Consider the following 19,341-nt stretch of genomic DNA (forward strand, 5'->3'; position numbering starts at 1 on the left):
TCCATAGAAGAAGAAGAAAAATCCAATGAAGATAAAGGAGAAGCAATCACAGATCAAATAGACACATGCAAAATAAGATATGTTCTTTTTTTTTTTTTTTTTTTTTTGAGACGGAGTCTCGCTCTGTCACCCAGGCTGGAGTGCAGTGGCGCGATCTGGGCTCAGTGCAAGCTCCGCCTCTCGGGTTCACACCATTCTCCTGCCTCAGCCTCCCGAGTAGCTGGGACTACAGGCACCCACCACCATGCCCGGCTAATTTTTTGTATTTTTAGTAGAGACGGGATTTCACCGTGTTAGCCGGGATGGTCTCCATCTCCTGACCTCATGATCCACCCGCCTCGTCCTCCTAAAGTGCTGGGATTACAGGCGTGAGCCACTGCGCCGGGCCAAAGACATGTTCTTGAGTGAGAAAGATTCCAGGAGAAGATGACTAAGGGAGATATTCAAGAAGAATTTTAAAAAGATTATTTCATTATCATCAGTTATCTCATTATCATCAGTGATTTTTCTGATTTGATTTGAAAGAAGAAACAGCAACGAACAAATTGCTAAAGCTTAAAGAGATCATGGAAGAGGAGGGAAAAACAGAGCAAACACCATTTATTAGAGAAGTTTTGCAGTGAAAGGGAATAGAAAACCAGACCTAGTACAAATGGAGACATAGTACAAATGGAGAAACATAATGTAAAAAGAATTTTTTTTTTCTTCCAAGGAAAGATGAAATCCAAATATATTGGAAAAAATGGCTTCTGTAGACCCAAGAATTGTCACTTATTTTGGCTCTTCTATATTTTGAAGAAACATTACGTGGTATTAATCATCCAATAGATAATGAAAATGGAAGCATATGAAATTGAGGAAGAGTAAAATTGTTAATGCTCAAATCAGACATTACATTTAGTATTAGAATTATTAATATTTCATGGCATAAATTTATCCAACTAAAGAATTTCACATTTTGAAAAAGATAAAAAGATGGCAATTTACCTTGCTATCACAAATAATTCTCACATTAACTAAAACTTGATAATTTTGTTGATTGTATGCTTATAAAAAGCACTTGGTTCCACATTCAGAAAAATATTTTATCCCAAGTAGTTTCCAAAGAGTATATTATCATATTTGCTGCCATTAATACTTAACAAATACCTGCGAAAAGCAATGGTTTTGGAGGATAACCTGAGGGCAGTGTAATCTATCTGTTCTTCTAGATACTGTAAACAATTTCTAGAGTAAGCTTGTCAGTAGGGAGCTGAATATCTGCATCAAAAGTGTTGGGTACTGCTATAAATTTGTGTTTACTGAGTTGAGGTTTGGCATTTTCCATGGGGCTACATTGAGGAAAACTGTAATGTATTTCCTATGAAATTTGTTGCTGTTTTTATACGGATTTTCTTGAACACTTAATTCTTTATGTAGCATAGTTTCTTTTATGTGAGGATTTGGGAAGTTTCTTTCCGGGCTCAGAACCTTGAGTACTACGCTTCTTCAAGCAACTGGTTAGATTTTATTAAAGATGAACCTTGAAACTAATTCTGTCTGCATTTATGTGATATGCCAGAAATTTTAAAGCCAAATTTTTAGACACCCTCCTATGCAACAATTGTTTTTGGTTTTTCATATTTTTATCAAGCTAGTACATAGATAAGTATTTTTAATCAATTTGTAGAGAAATAAGTTCATTTAACGGCAAAGTTCTTTTTCCCCAATATCTTCTTATTTCCTGTTCCACTCTCCCTTTATACTTTTATATCAATTTGTTCACTTATAAATGTAGAATTTACCTATTGGTTAGTGACTTCTTGGGTCAATTACTAGTTAGCTGACTTACTTTTCCACGCACTTGACTATTTTTAGAAGTTATATTAAGGCCAGGCATGATGATTCATGTCTGTAATCCTAGCACTTTAAGAGGCCAAGGTGGGAGGATTGCTTGAGCCCAGGAGTTTGAGGCTGCAGTGAGCTGTGATTACACCACTGCACTTCAGCCTGGGCTACAGAGCAAGACCCTGCCTCAAAAAAAAGATATAATAAATATTTTTAATTCTCTGTTGGTTAATTTTATTACATTTAATAATATACTTACAAATAGGTCTACTCTTCTGTCAAATTTTGGTAATATAATTTGACTCTTCACTTGGAAGATGAGTATATTATTTACCACATTATTTCTTCTACATTTTCGTATCCATTTCTAACTCCAAACCTCTGCTTCTTAGGTTGTATTTTAACATTGCCAAGATTGATAATGTTACATTTGTTTTTCTGTTTGTCTAAATATTTATTTAAAATATCACAAAATGGATAGCATTTATCTAATTATTTTCATCCTTTCTTATGGCTTGACATGAAGGATAAAGAAAAAATTATAGGAGGTTTGGAAAGAAAAATAATATATTTGAGTAAAATTTAAAATAGATTTCTGATGCTATATTAGATTATCATCTGAAAAACTTTATTTGTCAATATCTTAGAAATTCAAATATGCATCCATTCTATAATCCAGAAATTCTTCTCCTAGGCATTTATAACAAATGCTCACAGCAATTTTATTTATAATAGTAAAAAAATCTGGAAACATCCCAGTATCTATCAATACAAAAATGGGTACAGGTTATAGTAAACTTAGACAATGAAACAGTACACATAAAAATAGAAATGTGCTACTGATAATAACAATATGTGGGAATCTTAACAAAATTGTTCTGAGTGAAAGAAGCCAGTGATGTTTGATTACTTTATTCTGAAGTTCAAGAAAAGTCACAATTGGCTGGGTGCAGAGGCCCATGCCTGTAATCCCAGCACTTTGGGTGGCCAAGGTGGGCAGATCTCTTGAGGTCAGGAGTTCCAGACCAGCCTGGGCAATGTGGTGAAACCTCATCTCTAGTAAAAATACAAAAATTAGCTGGGCATGGTGGCCTGTGCCTGTAGTCCCAGCTACTCAGGAGGCTGAGGTGGAAGAATCACTTGAACCTGGGAGATGGAGGTTTCTGTGAGTTGAGACCATGCCACTGCATTCCAGCCCGGACAACAGAAAAAGACTCTGTCAAAACAAAAGGCAAAATTAACTATAGTTATAGAAATCAGAAAAGTGTATGCACACGGTGAGGAGTGGCATTAATTGAAAAGAATATTGACTGAGGGGATTGATGAGACTAATTTCTGGGATAATAAAATGTTCTATATCTTGATAGGGAGTGAGGGTCACGTTGGTGATCACATTTCTCAAAACTAATCAAACTATTCACTGGTTTTCAGTTTACTGTATTAAAATTTATCATTCTTTTTTAAAAAAATGACGTATTGCTCCCTGAACAGTCTGCAGTTTCACTGAGAGATCAAATAATAAACATTATAATTTTACTATTCATTATAAAAAGTATTATGATATAGGTAAGCACAGAATTTCAGGATGAGCATCAAGTAACCCCACTATGCATTTATCAAATCTGTTTCACTTTCCTTCTGTGGCACATATTCCAGTCTCTTGGACACTAAGGTTAAGATCAATATGATACATGACCAATGGAATGTATGCAGAAGTGATATTTTCTCTATCAAATCTGGCCATAAATCCTAAGTTCATTCCTATATGTTTGTCTTCTGTTTCTGTGGTGGACTTGAGAATCAAATGTTGATGACAAAAACCAAATGAAGTGAGCCTGGATCCCTGAATGACTATGTGGAACGGTGCTCCTCTGTCCTTTTCTTTCTATACTGAAATGTGATGTGGGCACAAATCAATCATGTATTATAGTAAACCACTGGAAAGAAGGAAACAAGAAAGGAGGGGAGGAAGGAAATAAAGAAGAAAAGAAAGATGGAAGGAAGGAAAGAAAGAGAAAAAAAGGAGAGAGAAAAAGGAAGGAATTTGGAGAGAAGGAAGAAGAGGGAGTCAGAGAATAAGAAAAGAATTGATGGTTCTTCTGCCAGTGACTTAGACTGGAGATAAATAAACTATGGGAGGCAATAAAGCCATTAAAAAGACAGTCCACTTGTTGAGTAGGCTGAGAACACATGATCACAAAGAAGGAAACCTATTGAATACCATCATCATGTGATGCCCCTAAAGAATAAAGAGAAGGAATCAAGAATCAGATTTTTAAGATTTTACTTTATTAATTTTCAAAGTCAAATTATTGCTTGCAAAATAATGCTGTTCTTAATGCTTCTAGTACGATTATTCTAAAATGCTTTCACAACATTGACAACATTAAGAAGACAAGATGTATTTATTTGGGTCAAGAGCGGTAGGGTCTAGAGAGGATATTGCTGCATATATATATATATATTGGAATATGTTGGCATGTCTCGCAATGTTTGACATGATTTTGCAATAAAAAAGAGTGTATTTTTAGCATAGTTCAAGTGAATTACCCAAGTGAACAAGCTAAATTTGATTGGGGTGGGGGGTTAATTTTTACATCTCTCCTGGCAATTCTCTCAAGATTTTTCCATGATTGTTTTCTTTTTATCCCATGTTCTCTGACATTTAGCCACATTACATAATTATAACGACATCCCCCAACAACTAGGAAACCCTTACACATTACCCTGGTGTCTTTTTGAGTCAGTCTAGCATGCTCTATTTTTTTTTCCTGTAAGATATTATCAAATATATGGTTTTTAACTACCAGTGGTAATAGAACTGGTTTTTGTACATCCAGAAATAACAAGACCTATGAAATGTAGATAGATGGGCATTTGGAAATGCACATTTATATTCATTTATTTAAGCACATTTATTGACCACTGAACACTGTGGTCATCAGATACACAGGGACCAAAGAGGTATGGTCTGAACCCTCACAGCTGACTTACATACTTCTGAATCAGTCAGGGAGTTAATCAAAAACATAATGAAGTAATCGCAATTGAGTGAAGAGAAAAAACAAAACAAAACACAGGATGCTCTTGATACAGGCAAACTCCCAAATTGGGGCTTAGCCAGGAGAGTTATTGGCTTCATACAGGAAAGAACTCAAGAGTACGCCAACAGAATAAAGTGCAAGCAAAGCAAGTTTATTAGAGTAACAGAGTAGGGAAAAACGGCTGCTCCATAGACAGAGCAGGACATATTCAGAGTAGCACTTGTAGATTGCTGGCTAGCTATATTTATAGCTACTCCTTAATTATATGCTAAATAAGGGCCAGGTAATTCATGAATTTTCTAGAAAAGGAGTGGGGACTTCCCGGAACCAAGGATTCCTCTCTTTTTATACCATGTAAGGTAATTTCCTGGCATTGCCATGGCATTTGTAAACTGTCTTAGTGCTGATAGGAGTGCCTTTTAGCAAGCTAATGAAATATAATTTGTGGATAACAAACAATGAGGACAACTAGAGGTTGCTTTCTTTGCCATCTTGGTTTTAGCTGGTTTATTTTCTGCATTTGAAACAGGAGTTTTCCCTTTTCCTCTTCACAGGGCAAGTGATAGGGGTGTGGCTCACTTCTTCAGGGCTCCCCTGCTCAAACCCATCGGGAGAGCGTGCAGACGGGCATGTCATGGAGCTCCAACCCCCTGGCGGTGTCTAGGGTTTAGTGTTTACAGCTCCTGAAGCCCTAGTGGGTGTGTGTTACCTTGTGCTCTCTTAGTTTTGCCATCTGCAGGTGGCTTGTGTTAATCGGTTCAATTAGACCCCCTGCCTTACTGCAAGGACAGAGAGCTTTCTGTACCCTGGGTTCTTGCCTTGGTGTATCAGAAAAATCGGATCACATGTGGGCTTCAAGAATGGGTGTAAGGTTTTATTGAATGGAGGCAGGTCCCAGCGAGGTGGATGGGGAGGTCAGAAGGGGGATGGAGTGGGAAGCTGGTCCTCCCCTGGAGCTGGGCCACCCAGCTGCCAGACTCTCCTCCAGCGTCCCTTGGCTGAATCCGGTGTGCTTTTCCACTCCTCTGCTCCTCTCGATGTCCAGACACTTGTGTCTGTTTCCACTAGGGTCTCAGGGTTTTTGTAGGCACAGGATGAAGGGTGTGGCGGGCCAGAGTGGTCTTAGAAAATGCAACATTTGAGCGCAAAAACAGAAATGCCTGTCTGCACTTAGTTCCGTGGGCACAGGCCCTAGGGTGGAGCCCTCACCAGGGACCCTGCGCTTCTGTATCCAGCACTTCTCTGCCCTCCTCCCATATCGCATTCTGTTTTGACCAGATCCTGCTTTAATCAGTAGAGTCCTGACTGGTGCTCAGAAGAAAAGTTCTGCTGATCTCCTACTATGAGGCACCCTATGGAACGAGGGGATTGAGGGGTGGCGAGGCAAGGTCCCTCCTGTCAGGAAGTGCTGTCTGAGCTGAGTCCTACAAGATGTGGAAGGCCAGCCAGATAAAACTAATGAGCAGAGACTCCAGGGGAAGAGGCCAGATTGGAAGGGTAACAGGTGCAGTATTTTATGAAGGTCCTTCTTATCTTCCTGCCTCAGCAGGGAATATAGCTAGTCCTGGAAACTCACATCAAGGCCGCAAAATGGAAAATCTATTTCTACATTTTGATATAAGTTGTTAGCATGGGGAAAATAAAATCTAAAATCTGGCAAGAAATAAAATTTCAATTAAAGGGAAGTGATTGTAATGATCACAGGTTTAGTATATTAACATAAAGAATAGTCAATATGTGTTTCAATGCCACAGAGTCATTTTATGTTTTAAGCAAGTAAGATCTCTCACTTTAGGAAACATTCACGTCATTCTCACATAAGTTCCCACCTATGAGACCTGTTGTCAGTAGCGAAAAGCTCTTCCTAGATTTAGTCACACAATAGCTAATTGTTTCAGGCACTTTTTTTTAGTCTTAAGTAAAACCTTTACATGAAAATACAGAGTCTCATTCATTCGCTATAGGAGCTTGTGATCTTTTATGTTAGGTATCCTAAAAAGTGAGGATTTAGTTAGGAATAAATATACTTATTCTCATCATAAAATAATTTTTGTTACACTTCAAACCCCATAATAGTAAATTTGAGGAAAAAAATGTTAGTTCATGCATCATACATAGCATACTTCTAATACTTTATATAGTCTCCTCCAGTTTGATAAATTATATTTTCCAAGTGATTACAAAATACTTTTCCAAAGTTTACTGGTTCTTAAATGTCAACTGGCTGGAAAGTCTTCGACTTGTGCATCCTATCTAACTTGCAAGAAAGATTTAATTTCAATGACTCTTAGTCCATGGGCTGGCAAACTGTAGCCCATGGGACAAATCTTATCCACGCCTGTTCTTTTAAAGTTTGTGAGCTATGAATAATTTTTACATTTCACAGGTATATTAAAAAGGAAGAATAATATGGGACAGAGGGGCATGTGACCTGCAAAGCCTAAAATATTTACTGTCTGGTACTTTGCAGAAATGCTTTGCTTCACTACTTCTTAGACCATCTGAAATATTGTTTTAGCTAGAAAAAACAGTGCACCTAGTGGAAAATTTTCAGTTATTAAAACTTCAGGGATGTTTATTCTAAAATTAACATTGTGGATGACTTACAATATGTTAAAAAAGTTCTAAATTTTGGTATGTATTTGTACAATTTATAAGACAAGAACTCTAAAAGTAGAACCATAGGTTTAACATTTTATTATATTGATTTTAACTTTCCTTAACATCAAGCTTTGTGAGATACATATATGCTATCTTAATTATAATAATAAACCCTATTCTAAGCATATATACAAATCACTGCCTCTAAGAGAGATTTAATAGCCAGAACATGAAATTCACAAGTTGTTGTAAATGGATTTTTTATTCTTTCAATGATAAATTTGGCTGGCATTTTTTATGTATCTGCAAAGCACTTGTTGTGTATGATTTGTCTAAATGAAGGTTTAATTATAAAGAGTATTGTTCTATGCAAGAAAGATTCAACTTTGCTTTAAGTTTTTAATTTTTGATGCAGGTTTCCAAATCTTAAAGATTGTATAAAAACTCAGCTGTGTATCTTTTTTTCCTTTTCACACCTATATGAAAAACTGTAAATGAGTTTTTAAAAGAGCCAAATGATATGAAAAAATGTTCCTTTTCAAGACCTATGATAGTTTATTCTTTCCTTTAGTATTTACTAAATAAGATGCCCCCTAGCTGACAAATTCTTCTTTCCTTTTAGGAAACAGTGTCATTCAAACTTTTAAATTACTTGCATTAAAACTGCAGAGGACTTTGGGTGCTGATAATCACAAAAGAAGCTTGATTTAGGTAAATGTGTGAGAAAACATAATATTGATTTTGTAAATATTTGTAGAAATAAAAAATGAGAGAAGTAAAATATGAACACATGATGTACTATCTAATAAATAGACAGGAAATCAAATGTGCATCTAAAAAGTGATATGATAAAAAGCATCCATCAGACTTTAAATTTGATATTCAAATATATAACATTAAATATCAAAAATAAAATATATTGTACATAAATGGGAAGATATTTATTTCTAGTTGACAATTTGATTCTCAAATTAAGAGAGTGGAAGAACTTGTTACTTTGTCCCAAGTTTGTCTTTACTAGGTATTCGACATCCAGTTTTTCTTTTCCTTTTTTTTTTTGAGATGGAGTTTCGCTCTTGTTGTCCAGGCTGGAGTGCAGTGGTGCGATCTTGGCTCACTGCAACCTCCACCTCCCAGGTTCAAGTGATTCTCCTGCCTCAGCCTCCTGAGTAGCTGGGATTACAGGTGCATGCCACCATGCCTGGCTAATTTTTTGTATTTTTAGCAGAGACGGGGTTTCACCATGTTGGCCAACTTGTCTGAGTCTGTTTCCTGATTTGAAAAAATAGCATCCCTGACAATTTTAGAGTTTTCTTTGAGGCACAAACAATACAGACTATATTAGAACTGTTTAAATAATAGATATATAAATGTTAGACATTGTTTTTATTAAATCAACGGCTACACCTCCTTTTATGTTTCCTACCTTATCAAATACTGATATTTATGGAGACATTTCACATATATTTACAGCTTTGTATTCAAGACAATCGATGGTTCACGCCTATGGTATTCTTTTGAAATGTTTAAAACTTCAGTTAGGAAAATATCTTAAATCTCAATATGCTTGGATGAAAGAAGTGGAAAAATCACAATCTATTGGCACACACCTATAGTCCTAGCTACTCAGGAGGCTAAGGTGGGAGGATCGTTTGATCACAGGAATTCAAGGGTTACAGTTAGCTATGACTGTGCCACTGTACTCTAGCCTGGGTGATAGAATGAGAGCCTGTCTCTAAAAATAAAATATAATAATAAAAATAATAATAGAAGCACAAACTATTGATTTTGAGAATCCTAAAGAAAATATATAGCATGCATTTTTCCATAAGTAAAGCAAAGGCAAACCTTAGGTAAAACACTCTTATTCTAAACCTCAAATGTCCATAACATCTTTTAATTTTGCTGGTGAAATCTCAAACGCAGTATATCTAAATCTTCACTAATTATCTTTCCCTTCAAATATTGTTGTATTAGTCAATGTTATTTCAGTTGCTCAGAAACAAACAAATAAGGAAACAGATCAAATAATCCAAAAGACCTTAGCAAGCTCTGGATTTAGATTTCTCAAATGATGTCATCGCAGATGTGCTTACTTTGTCTTTCTCTGACTTCCACTCCTTTGTAATATCAAAATGGCCAACAGAAGCTCAGTGGGAAGAGCACCTCCATTTGTTTGTTTTCTTTTCACTCAGCGTGCATTGGAGATCCCAAGGTGTGGTAGCTGTCCTGCTGTTCCTCCACACCACTGTTCCAAACCTCTCCTCCCTAAACAACCTCTGAAGCACTTGTGACCATATTATTTCATCTATCATTTTGTATTTTACATTATGCAATTGTCTTCTACTATCTTCCTAGGAATTTCTCTTTACTCAGAGAGGGGGATTTTAGTGCTTTCATTGTTAAAAATTATAAGATGTATAACTTTCTTGCTTAAAACTCTCCAGTAGATTTTCTTCCAGCACACATAAATGAAATCTAGAGCGCGATCATAATGAACAGGCCCTCCTCATTCTGTCCTTGACCTCTCCATCTTCTCCCCTGTTCATTCCTTCTTCACACTCTTCCAACAATACTGACTTCCTTGCTACCACCACAAACAGGCACAGTATGCTCATGCCATTTGCCTTTCTGGCCTTTGCATAAACTATATATGTAATTGTATAATTATAGGATTTATATATAAAAACCTATATAACAATATGTACATATTACATATAACATAGTGTCAGTATTGTATGTGTAGGTATACATATATATGTATGTGTGTATGTGTATATATATAGATACATATTCAGGTTCAGGAGTACATGTGAAGGTTTGTTACACAGGTAAACTCTCATGTGACAGGGGTTTGTTGTACAGATTATTTCATCACCCAGGTATTAAGCCCAGTACCTAATAGTTATCCTTTCTGCTCCTCTCCCTCCTTCCACCCTCCGCTCTCCAGGATACCCCAGTGTCTGTTGTTTCCTTCTTTGTGTTTATTAGTTCTCATCATTTAGCTCCCACTTACAAATGAGAACATGTGGTATTTGGTTTTCTGTTCCTGCATTTGTTTGCTAAGGATAATAGACTCCAGCTCCATCTCATTCTTTTTTATTGCTGTGTAATTTTCCATGGTGTATATGTAGCATATTTTCTTCATCCAATCTGGGTTGATTCTATGTCTTTGCTATTGTGAATAGTGCTACAATGAACATTTGCATGCATGTGTCTTTGTGGTAGAATGATTTATATTCCTCTGAGTATATTCCCCGTAATGGGATTGCTGGGTCAAATGGTAGTTTTTCTTTTATCTCTTTGAGAAATCATCATACTGCTTTCCACAATGGTTAAACTAATTTCCATGCTCACCAACAGTGTATAAGTATTTCCTTTTCTCCAAAACCTAAATGTAAAACCCAAAATTATAAAAACTCTGGAAGACAACCTAGGCAATACCATCCTGGACATAGGAATGGGCAAAGATTTCATGCCAAAGACATGAAAAGCAATCATAACAAAGCAAATATTGACAAATGGGATCTAATGAAACTTAAGAGCTTCTGCACAGCAAAAGAAGCTGTCAACAGAGTATAACAGACAATCTGTAGAATGGGAAAAATATTTGCAAACTTTGCACCTGACAAAGGTCTAATATCCAGCGTCGATAAGGAACTTAAACAAATTTACAAGAGTAAAACAACCCTGCTAAAAAGTGGGCAAAGGATATGAACAGACACTTTTCAAAAGTGGCCAACAAGCCTATGAAAAAAAGCTCACTATGTAGTTTAATAATATAAACGCCATGAAAACTGCAACTCTGTCTACATTGTTGATTTGAACAATATCTGCTACATAGAAGACTCTCAAATATCTCCTGAGTGAATGAAAGGTGAATGAATAAATACGTAAGTAAATGTATGAATGAAGCATTTTAGCAGAAGGGCTAAAACTGAGTCTCATTGAGTTAGGTGCCCACCCCTGGTGGTAGGGAGGAAGGAGTGTCTGCCTCTCTAGCATCATATGGATTAAGAGTGAATTTTTTTTTCTTTCTTTCTTTTTTTTTTTTGTGAGACTGTCTGGCTCTGTCACCCAGGCTGGAGTACAGTGGCGTGATTTCAACTCACTGAAACCCCTGCCTCCCGGGTTCAAGTGATTCTTCTGCCTCAGCCTTCCAAGTAGCTGGGATTACAGGCGTGCATGACCACACCTGGCTGATTTTTGTATTTTTAGTGGAGATAGGGTATCAGCATGTTGGCCAGGCTGGTCTTGAACTCCTGACCTCAAGCGATCAGCCCACCTTGGTCTCCCAAAGTGCTGTGATTACAGGTGTGAGCCACTGTGCCTGGGGAAGAGTAGAATATTAAGAGTTAACTTTTTAAAGAAAATCCAGATGCTATTACTCAAAGAGAAGAGGTTGCTGAGCAGTCGAGCAATAAATGTTCATCATATCATTCCCTCTCTTCCCTTTTCTGTCACCAATGCCTGCACACTAATATCTTGGGATAGGTTGATTATATTTTCTACTCCCTTCTTTCAAGATGTTAATAATTCTTCTTTTGAAATATCAAATCTGTCTTTTATTTATTTATTGCCCCTACCACCACATTTGTGTTGACCTTCAATTACTTGTTGCTAATCTTCTTGCTCCCAGTATGATTTCCCATTGCCCTGGATCTCATTAATATGGCTTTTATTGTTATTTCTTAACAACAAGAACAACAACAACAATACATGCTATATTATTTTGTCTCTAATCAGACAGAACCTGTTAAAACATTTATGATTTTTTCAACATAACTACTTTCTCCCAGTCAGACTTGTGTCTTTATTCCTATTCCTTGTGTATTCCTGAACACCCTTGGTTCATGTTTCCCGAGAATCTACAATCTTAGTTCAAAAATTCATTTTACCAATAAGCGCATCAAATCTTTTTGTGAGAGACATACAGGGGAAAGGAAAAGTATTTTTTTAAGTCCTAGAGAGGTTACCCATACAAAGCAAAATTTCAGCATAACTATCCCTGGGCTCTGGGTCTTATACCCTAGGTCTGAAATCCTCCTTTATGCCAACCTATTCTTCAATATATCCTATGCCCTTTCTCTCTTGTCTTTCAAACACCACTCTGTCCTTCTATGCAGCTGAGCTCTAACTCTGTAGAATTTGCCTGATTACATAGCCTTCAGGGAACTCCAAATATACGTAAAATTACTAGTTACATAATGCACTTCTATAGTTCCTTTTAATGCTGCCTTTTGCAATATCTTTTTAGATTTTATTTTAGGCCTCATAAGATTGCAAATGTCTTAGAGACAGTGTTTCAGGAGAGTTTTTTTGTTGTTTTTCTAAATATTGACATAAAACCTAGCAACATACTAAGCATATAGTTAATTTTCAAGTTGAAATTGTTTGGTGGCTTTTGTTGAGTATTATTTAAGATCATAAATTTTGGATTAACCCATATCCAATTGTAGATTTAATTCAAGTGATTTTGGTCAAGGATTCTAATTGTTCTTGCATTTGAAGTCAGAGAACCCAATAGAGATCTGAAAATATAGCCATGGTTTAATGGAATACTTGGTTAGATTTTTAGATTCTTTGTAAAACTAACAGCTGGCTAGAAAAGAACCTACAAAGAAAATGTCTTTTTAGAAATTTTTTTTCTGATGAAATTGTGTCAGCAAGATGCAATGAGGATGCTCTATTAAGTGTTAAAATTCAAGACCTACTGCGCAAATAGTTTCGTTTTATGGATCACAGAAGGGTATGGCTATTTTTAAAAGGCAGTGGTAGTAGTACGCAGCTCATTTGAGAAAACCAAGAAGAGCACAGCAGGAATCGTCACAGAAGAACATCCCAATTTTTAAAACATGTAATTGTCCATGTTATAGACTAAATATTATCCATTATGTGGATTGCTGGTACCATCTAAAGGTTACATAAAATTGTTTAAATGCGGAGGAAATCTTTCAGTATACTTCTCATAATTACTAGGCCTTACATTACACATTTTGTATTTCGGAGCGCAGGAATTTGACCGGAGAATGCGGGTTGGATAACAGATCTACTACAAACTTGCATTTGTGATGCTTGGATGAACTTAAGCCAGTGCTTTCAATTCCGAAGCTACTCTGTATTTTTTTTTTAATTAAAAACATCTCTGGCTCTTTACTTTGTATTAGTAGTGTAACTTTAAAACATCATTATTAAAGATAATTTTTTAAAAGACAAAACTCCTGGTTTTAGATACAAGCAAATTCAGTCCTTAGGCAAAAAAGACAACATACTAACAATGTAATATAATGCCTGTGTTGCATCTTTTCATGATTTAAAAAATAATTTTTAAAATTTCTATTTGTATGATTTTAAGATAATTTAAATCTGAAAGATAATATCTTCTAAAAGATAAGGCTAAAACCTCAAGTTATCTATTATAGGGACATTTAGAATGCATATTTGTATGATTTTAAGATAATTTAAATAAATCGAAAAGAGAATATCTTCTAAAAGATAATGCTAAAGCCTCAACTTGTCTATTATAGGGACATTTAGATTGCATATATGAAGCTGAAACTGCTCATGTTTAAAATAGCACAAGCTTTCATTTATTTGAATTATATCCTCTAAAATATAATAGTTTCTTTCTTTAAATCTTCCTTGAATTATAACATTTTCTTTTTCATTAGATGGTAATTTTTTGAGAGTCGAGTCTCTGGTTTCACACATCCTTGAATATCCTATATTATCTTGCTCTAACTTATGAAATAGATAGTTTGTAAATCCTTGTTGAATGATCGTTATGTATGCCTCCCAAAAAATCCATTTGTTCTCCGCTGAGAGGAAAAAAATAAAAAATAAAATAGAAAAAAGACAATGTGAACTTTCAGTATCAGATAAAAATTCATGGATAATTATTCTTTTGACAGAATCTTCTATAATGAAAAAAACTGAATTAACATGTTTCTGATCCATTGAACAAATTCTCTAAATGTGTCTACTCCAATAAAAGGTAGAAAACCCTGACCTCTTCACAATGTGTTCAATTGTTCTTCTTCTCTCACTAATGTTGAAATGTTATCTTTAAATTTCTAATGGTTTTATGGGAGAAAATGTGGAGGAGAATTTTAGAGAGCAAGACATATGGTTAGATGCTATAAAAATCATTTATTGTAGAAATTAAATGCAAAATATTGGAACTCATTTCAATGTGTATGGAACACAACAGTGGATGCCATTTAGTCTTTCATTCTTTTAACGTATATTTACATGGATGAAAAGACCCACAGAAAATCTGACCTGCTTTCCATTTAAAACTGGACCTATTTTCACATTAAGAGTAAGGAAGCAGCTTTCTTCAAATTATTTACGGTGTAAGAAATCACAAGCCCTACCATTGGATGACATTTGTGTTTATTCTAGTAGATAGAGGACATGATTGTTTCTAAAGTATTTTTCCCAATTTTTAACATACTATTTCCTTTTCCAGGCATTTCCTGGAAACGTTAACTCTGATGGTGTGGTCCGGCACGAATTACAGCATCCGATTATTGCCCGCTATGTGCGCATAGTGCCTCTGGATTGGAATGAAGAAGGTCGCATTGGACTCAGAGTTGAAGTTTACGGCTGTTCTTACTGTGAGTACCGTATTGTTTAAATTCGTGGCAGGTTTTATCTTTATTTAAATAGTAAGCTGTTTTATTTTAAATTATTTAACATTACTTGCTTTCTCTGACAATAAACTACCTTCTCATTTACATATATATATGTATCTATGCATAGATACATATATATATAAAATAAAAGGTTGTTTCTCTATTTGCATGTTATAAATGTATATTATAAACACGTAGAGAGACTGACATGTCATATATCTTAATTATACTTTAGGTTGAAGATTTGGAAAGTTTTTTTTGTTCAATAGACTAAATAATAAAGCTTATTAATAAAATTGCCTTGTCTTATGAAATATTTAAAAAGGGGAAACCTATATTGTTATCTATGTATTTGGGTCTTTATTATGGGTTTTGAAAACATTTCGAAGAACTTCCTTTGAGTTCACTAAGTATCTCTCTTCAGTTATGCCTATTCTTATACTAAAGCCAACCACTGGGTTTTAAAGTCAATGACGCTTTCTCTACCAAATTTAATTTATTTTTTCAAATTGATTTGGTCATCTAAAGAGGTTATTTTCCCTTAAATATATTTTAAATCTCCCTTGTTATTTCTTAAATACATTATGCATATATCTAAGGATTCCAACATATGAATTTGGGGGATTATAATTCTTCTGTCTATTGTTTCTGCTAATTTTTGCAAATGGTACTTGTTTTCTCCTACTCTTCTTCCTCTCTCTTTTTCTGCTTATCCTGTTTGCCTGTCTGTCCTTTTTATCCTTATCCTTATGCTTATCCATATTCTTTACTGTGACCTCAATTTCTTTAAAATTTTATCGGTGGAAATTTGTTTGGGCCAAGGTTGATGGTGAATTCTTCTTGAGAGGATATATCTTTGCTTATTTGCTTCTGTGAAGACGATACCAACACAGAACCGCTTTCAAGATTATCTCCAGTTGTGGTTGTTGTTTCTTTGTGAGACTGCTAGATAGTATAAATTTAATCTACGAACACGTGATTTGCAAACATTGGCTTCAAAATATGAATTCCCTAGTAAAATATACTTTCCTCATTCCCGGAAATTTTTCTTCCTGCTGTTACAATTCCCTGGGGGAACAAAGATGCTGGGTATGAACAAGGAGGGGAATTGGTTTCTCTATGTTTTGCAAAAAGTCTCTTATTAGCCCCTTTCCTACTCATTCCTATAAACCCACAAAAATGAGTTCACACTAAGCAGAAAATTTCAAATGCCTCCGTTGGACAAGCTTTCTAAAATGCCCTAGACACTTAGTATTTTATATAAAAGAATATATGAAGCTTTCACCTCTGTATACATTTAGTAACAGAAATTGGTCAAAATATTACCTATAATAGTGCCCGAATACTGTCTTATTAATTCATAGGCAATAGTGTTATGTGCAGACTACAATAAAGGGGTCATGGAGGTCATTTAAAAATTCTCAAAAACTGTTTATTTGGTTACCATTTTATTGTAGCAGATAAAATTAGTAGAGAGACAAAAGATTTAGCTCTTCAGGAGAATGTAGCTCTTTAAAAGGAAAATTTAGCATTTCTGGCAAGGCCCAAAAAGAGGTCTAACATAAATTAGAATCCTTGGTCCCATGTGGCCTAGACATTCATGAACAGAGTGTCATGTTCACACATAGTCTTGCTCTCAGCATAGCATCATGACGGGAAGGCCAGAAGAAACTGTGATATTTTTGTGACCATCACAAATTTTGTTAAGAGCCACGTTTAACTTTTAGTAAATAAATACAGACACACACACACATATATATAGGTATATATACACACACATATACATACACACACACACACATATACGTGTATATATATATAAAATCCTTCATGGAGACTACGTGTATATGCAATTTATTTTATTAGCAATTCTTTAATGAGCACTTTTCATGTGTGATAAATATATTAAATGGTAGCATTACCACAGTAGATGAGAAAGACATGGTCTTTGTGAGATGAAGTGGGACAAATAATTTAATAGAGCTAATCATAATAAAAATAGTAAAAGTTAAAATTTACCCAAAAGCACATAGCCTGAGTGATAGGTCTGAAAGGGAACCCAGGTAGTCTGGTACAGTGCCAAAGCTCACTATCACCGTTCTGTTTTTAATCCCAGCAAAATAAGCACCCACCTGACCATCCGCTGTTTAATCAAAACATCATGTCAACACCCCGCAACCACTGAGCAGGCCTTCTCCCAGTTACTGCAACTCCTTAAACGTAAAAATTCACCTGATTTGTATCACCAAAGATTAGTTCTTGTTTTTCAAAAAAATTTCACACAGATGGAGTCATAAAAGATGCATTATTTTACACTTGACTTCTTTAGTTACAAATCATATTTCTGAGAATTATCTGTGCTGATATTAGAGATATTAGTTTCTTTTCCTCAGTATTATTCTATCTTGTGAATATTCTACAATCATTTGTTTATTTCATGCTGACGAACGTTTGAGTTGTTTCTAGATGTTGGCTATTTATACAGAATTACTACAAATGTTTCCAATGGGTATAGACCTGGGGGGGTAATAACAAACTAGCACGTATGTGTGTTCACCTTTGGCCAATAACAACACAAATTTTTCTAATTTGGTTATATCAATTTAAAGTCTCCAATGAAATTAACTGGAGTTCCTGATGCTTACAAATTAAGATATTTAGTATTGTTTAAAAGTTTAGGCCGGGCGCGTTGGCTCACACCTGTAATCCCAGCACTTTGGGAGGCCGAGGAGGGCGGATCACGAGGTCAGGAGATGGAGACCATCCTGGATAACACGGTGAAACCCCGTCTCTACTAAAAATACAAAACAAAATTAGCTGGGCATTGTGGCGGGCGCCTGTAGTCCCAGCTACACGGGAGGCTGAAGCAGGAGAATGGCGTGAACCCGGGAGGCGGAGCTTGCAGTGAGCCAAGATTGCACCACTGTACTCCAGCCTGGGCGACAGAGCCAGACTCTGTGTCAAAAAAAAAAAAAAAAAAAAAAAAGTTTAGCCATTCTGGTGAGTGTTTGTCATGTCTCATTTTAGTTCAGTTATGTTTCTTTCTTTCTTTCTTTCTTTTTTTGAGATGTAGTCTTGATTTGCCACCCAGGCTGGAGTGCAGTTGTGCAATCTTGGCTCACTGCATGCTCTGCCTCCCGGGTTCATGCCATTGTCCTGCCTCAGCCTCCCGAGTAGCTGGGACTACAGGTGACCGCCACCACGCCCGGCTAATTTTTTTTGTTGTTGTTGTATTTTTACTAGAGACGGGGTTTCACCATATTAGCCAGGATGGTCTTGATCTCCTGATCTCGTGATCTGCCCGCCTGGGCTTGTTTCTGATTTTTGAAAGAGGTTATGCTTATTGGTCATATGTATACCTTTTTTTTAAGTGTTCAATAATCTTGCTCATATTTCTATGGATTCCCATTTATCTATCTATTTATATATCTATCATCTATATAGCAATCATCTATTTGATTGTTTTAAGTAGTTTTTGCAGGCAACTCTTCTTCATTCTCATTACAATTGCTAGACACGTATTTATTTTTGAGGTGACTTTTTTTAACAATAATAATTTTAAAGCAAACATTGTCAATGAAGTTACTTAAGAGTCCACAGGTGTAGACTTAAACTGTGACCACACATTCTGTAATTGTTACAAGTAGATTTATAAAGTTGTGAGTTTGTGCTGTCATGGGCTTTTCCATCAAGCCTGGGCTTTGACAATTACAAGACAAGAAGGAAAAATAACTGAAGCAAATCAGGAAGCCAGACTTTTCTACTGTATAAGTCCCTTTGGGGGGAAATCATATAGCTTTGGGAAACTGTATTAACATTTATATCAATAGATGCCAGTGGAGTAAGTAACTTAGCAACACAAAATTTAAAAAGTAGCATTTCAGTTGGATATAGTAGGTTGGGTAATGGCCTATCATAACATAAAGCCTTTATTCTTGGAAGTTGTAAGCATATAAGTATTTGCAGATGTGACTAAGTTAACAATCATGACAGGGAGAGGCAATTGACAATCATGACACGGAGAGGCATTTTTTTTTTTTTTTTTTTTTTTTTTGAGATGGAGTCTCGCTCTGTTGCTCAGGCTGGAGTGCGGTGGCGTGATCTCAGCTCACTGCAAGCTCTGCCTCCCGGGTTCACGCCATTCTCCTGGGGAGAGGCAATTTTACATTAGCCAGGTGGGCCCTAAGTGCAATCACATGTGTCATTGTAAAAGGTAGGCAGGGAGAGATTTC

At 35.8% G+C, this 19,341-nt stretch overlaps 1 protein-coding gene across 1 annotated transcript in view; it reads left to right on the plus strand.

Annotated features, from left to right (window-relative positions):
- Window positions 1-19,341, plus strand: part of CNTNAP2 (contactin associated protein 2) — a 2,300,337-nt gene that overhangs the window by 912,597 nt on the left and 1,368,399 nt on the right. The window contains exon 4 of the mRNA XM_063815738.1: window positions 14,944-15,091. Coding sequence (XP_063671808.1) covers window positions 14,944-15,091 — 148 coding nt within the window. The remainder of the gene's footprint in view (window positions 1-14,943; window positions 15,092-19,341) is intronic.

Source organism: Pan troglodytes, chromosome 6 (genome assembly GCF_028858775.2).
Source record: "Pan troglodytes isolate AG18354 chromosome 6, NHGRI_mPanTro3-v2.0_pri, whole genome shotgun sequence".
Classification (NCBI taxonomy): domain Eukaryota; kingdom Metazoa; phylum Chordata; class Mammalia; order Primates; family Hominidae; genus Pan; species Pan troglodytes.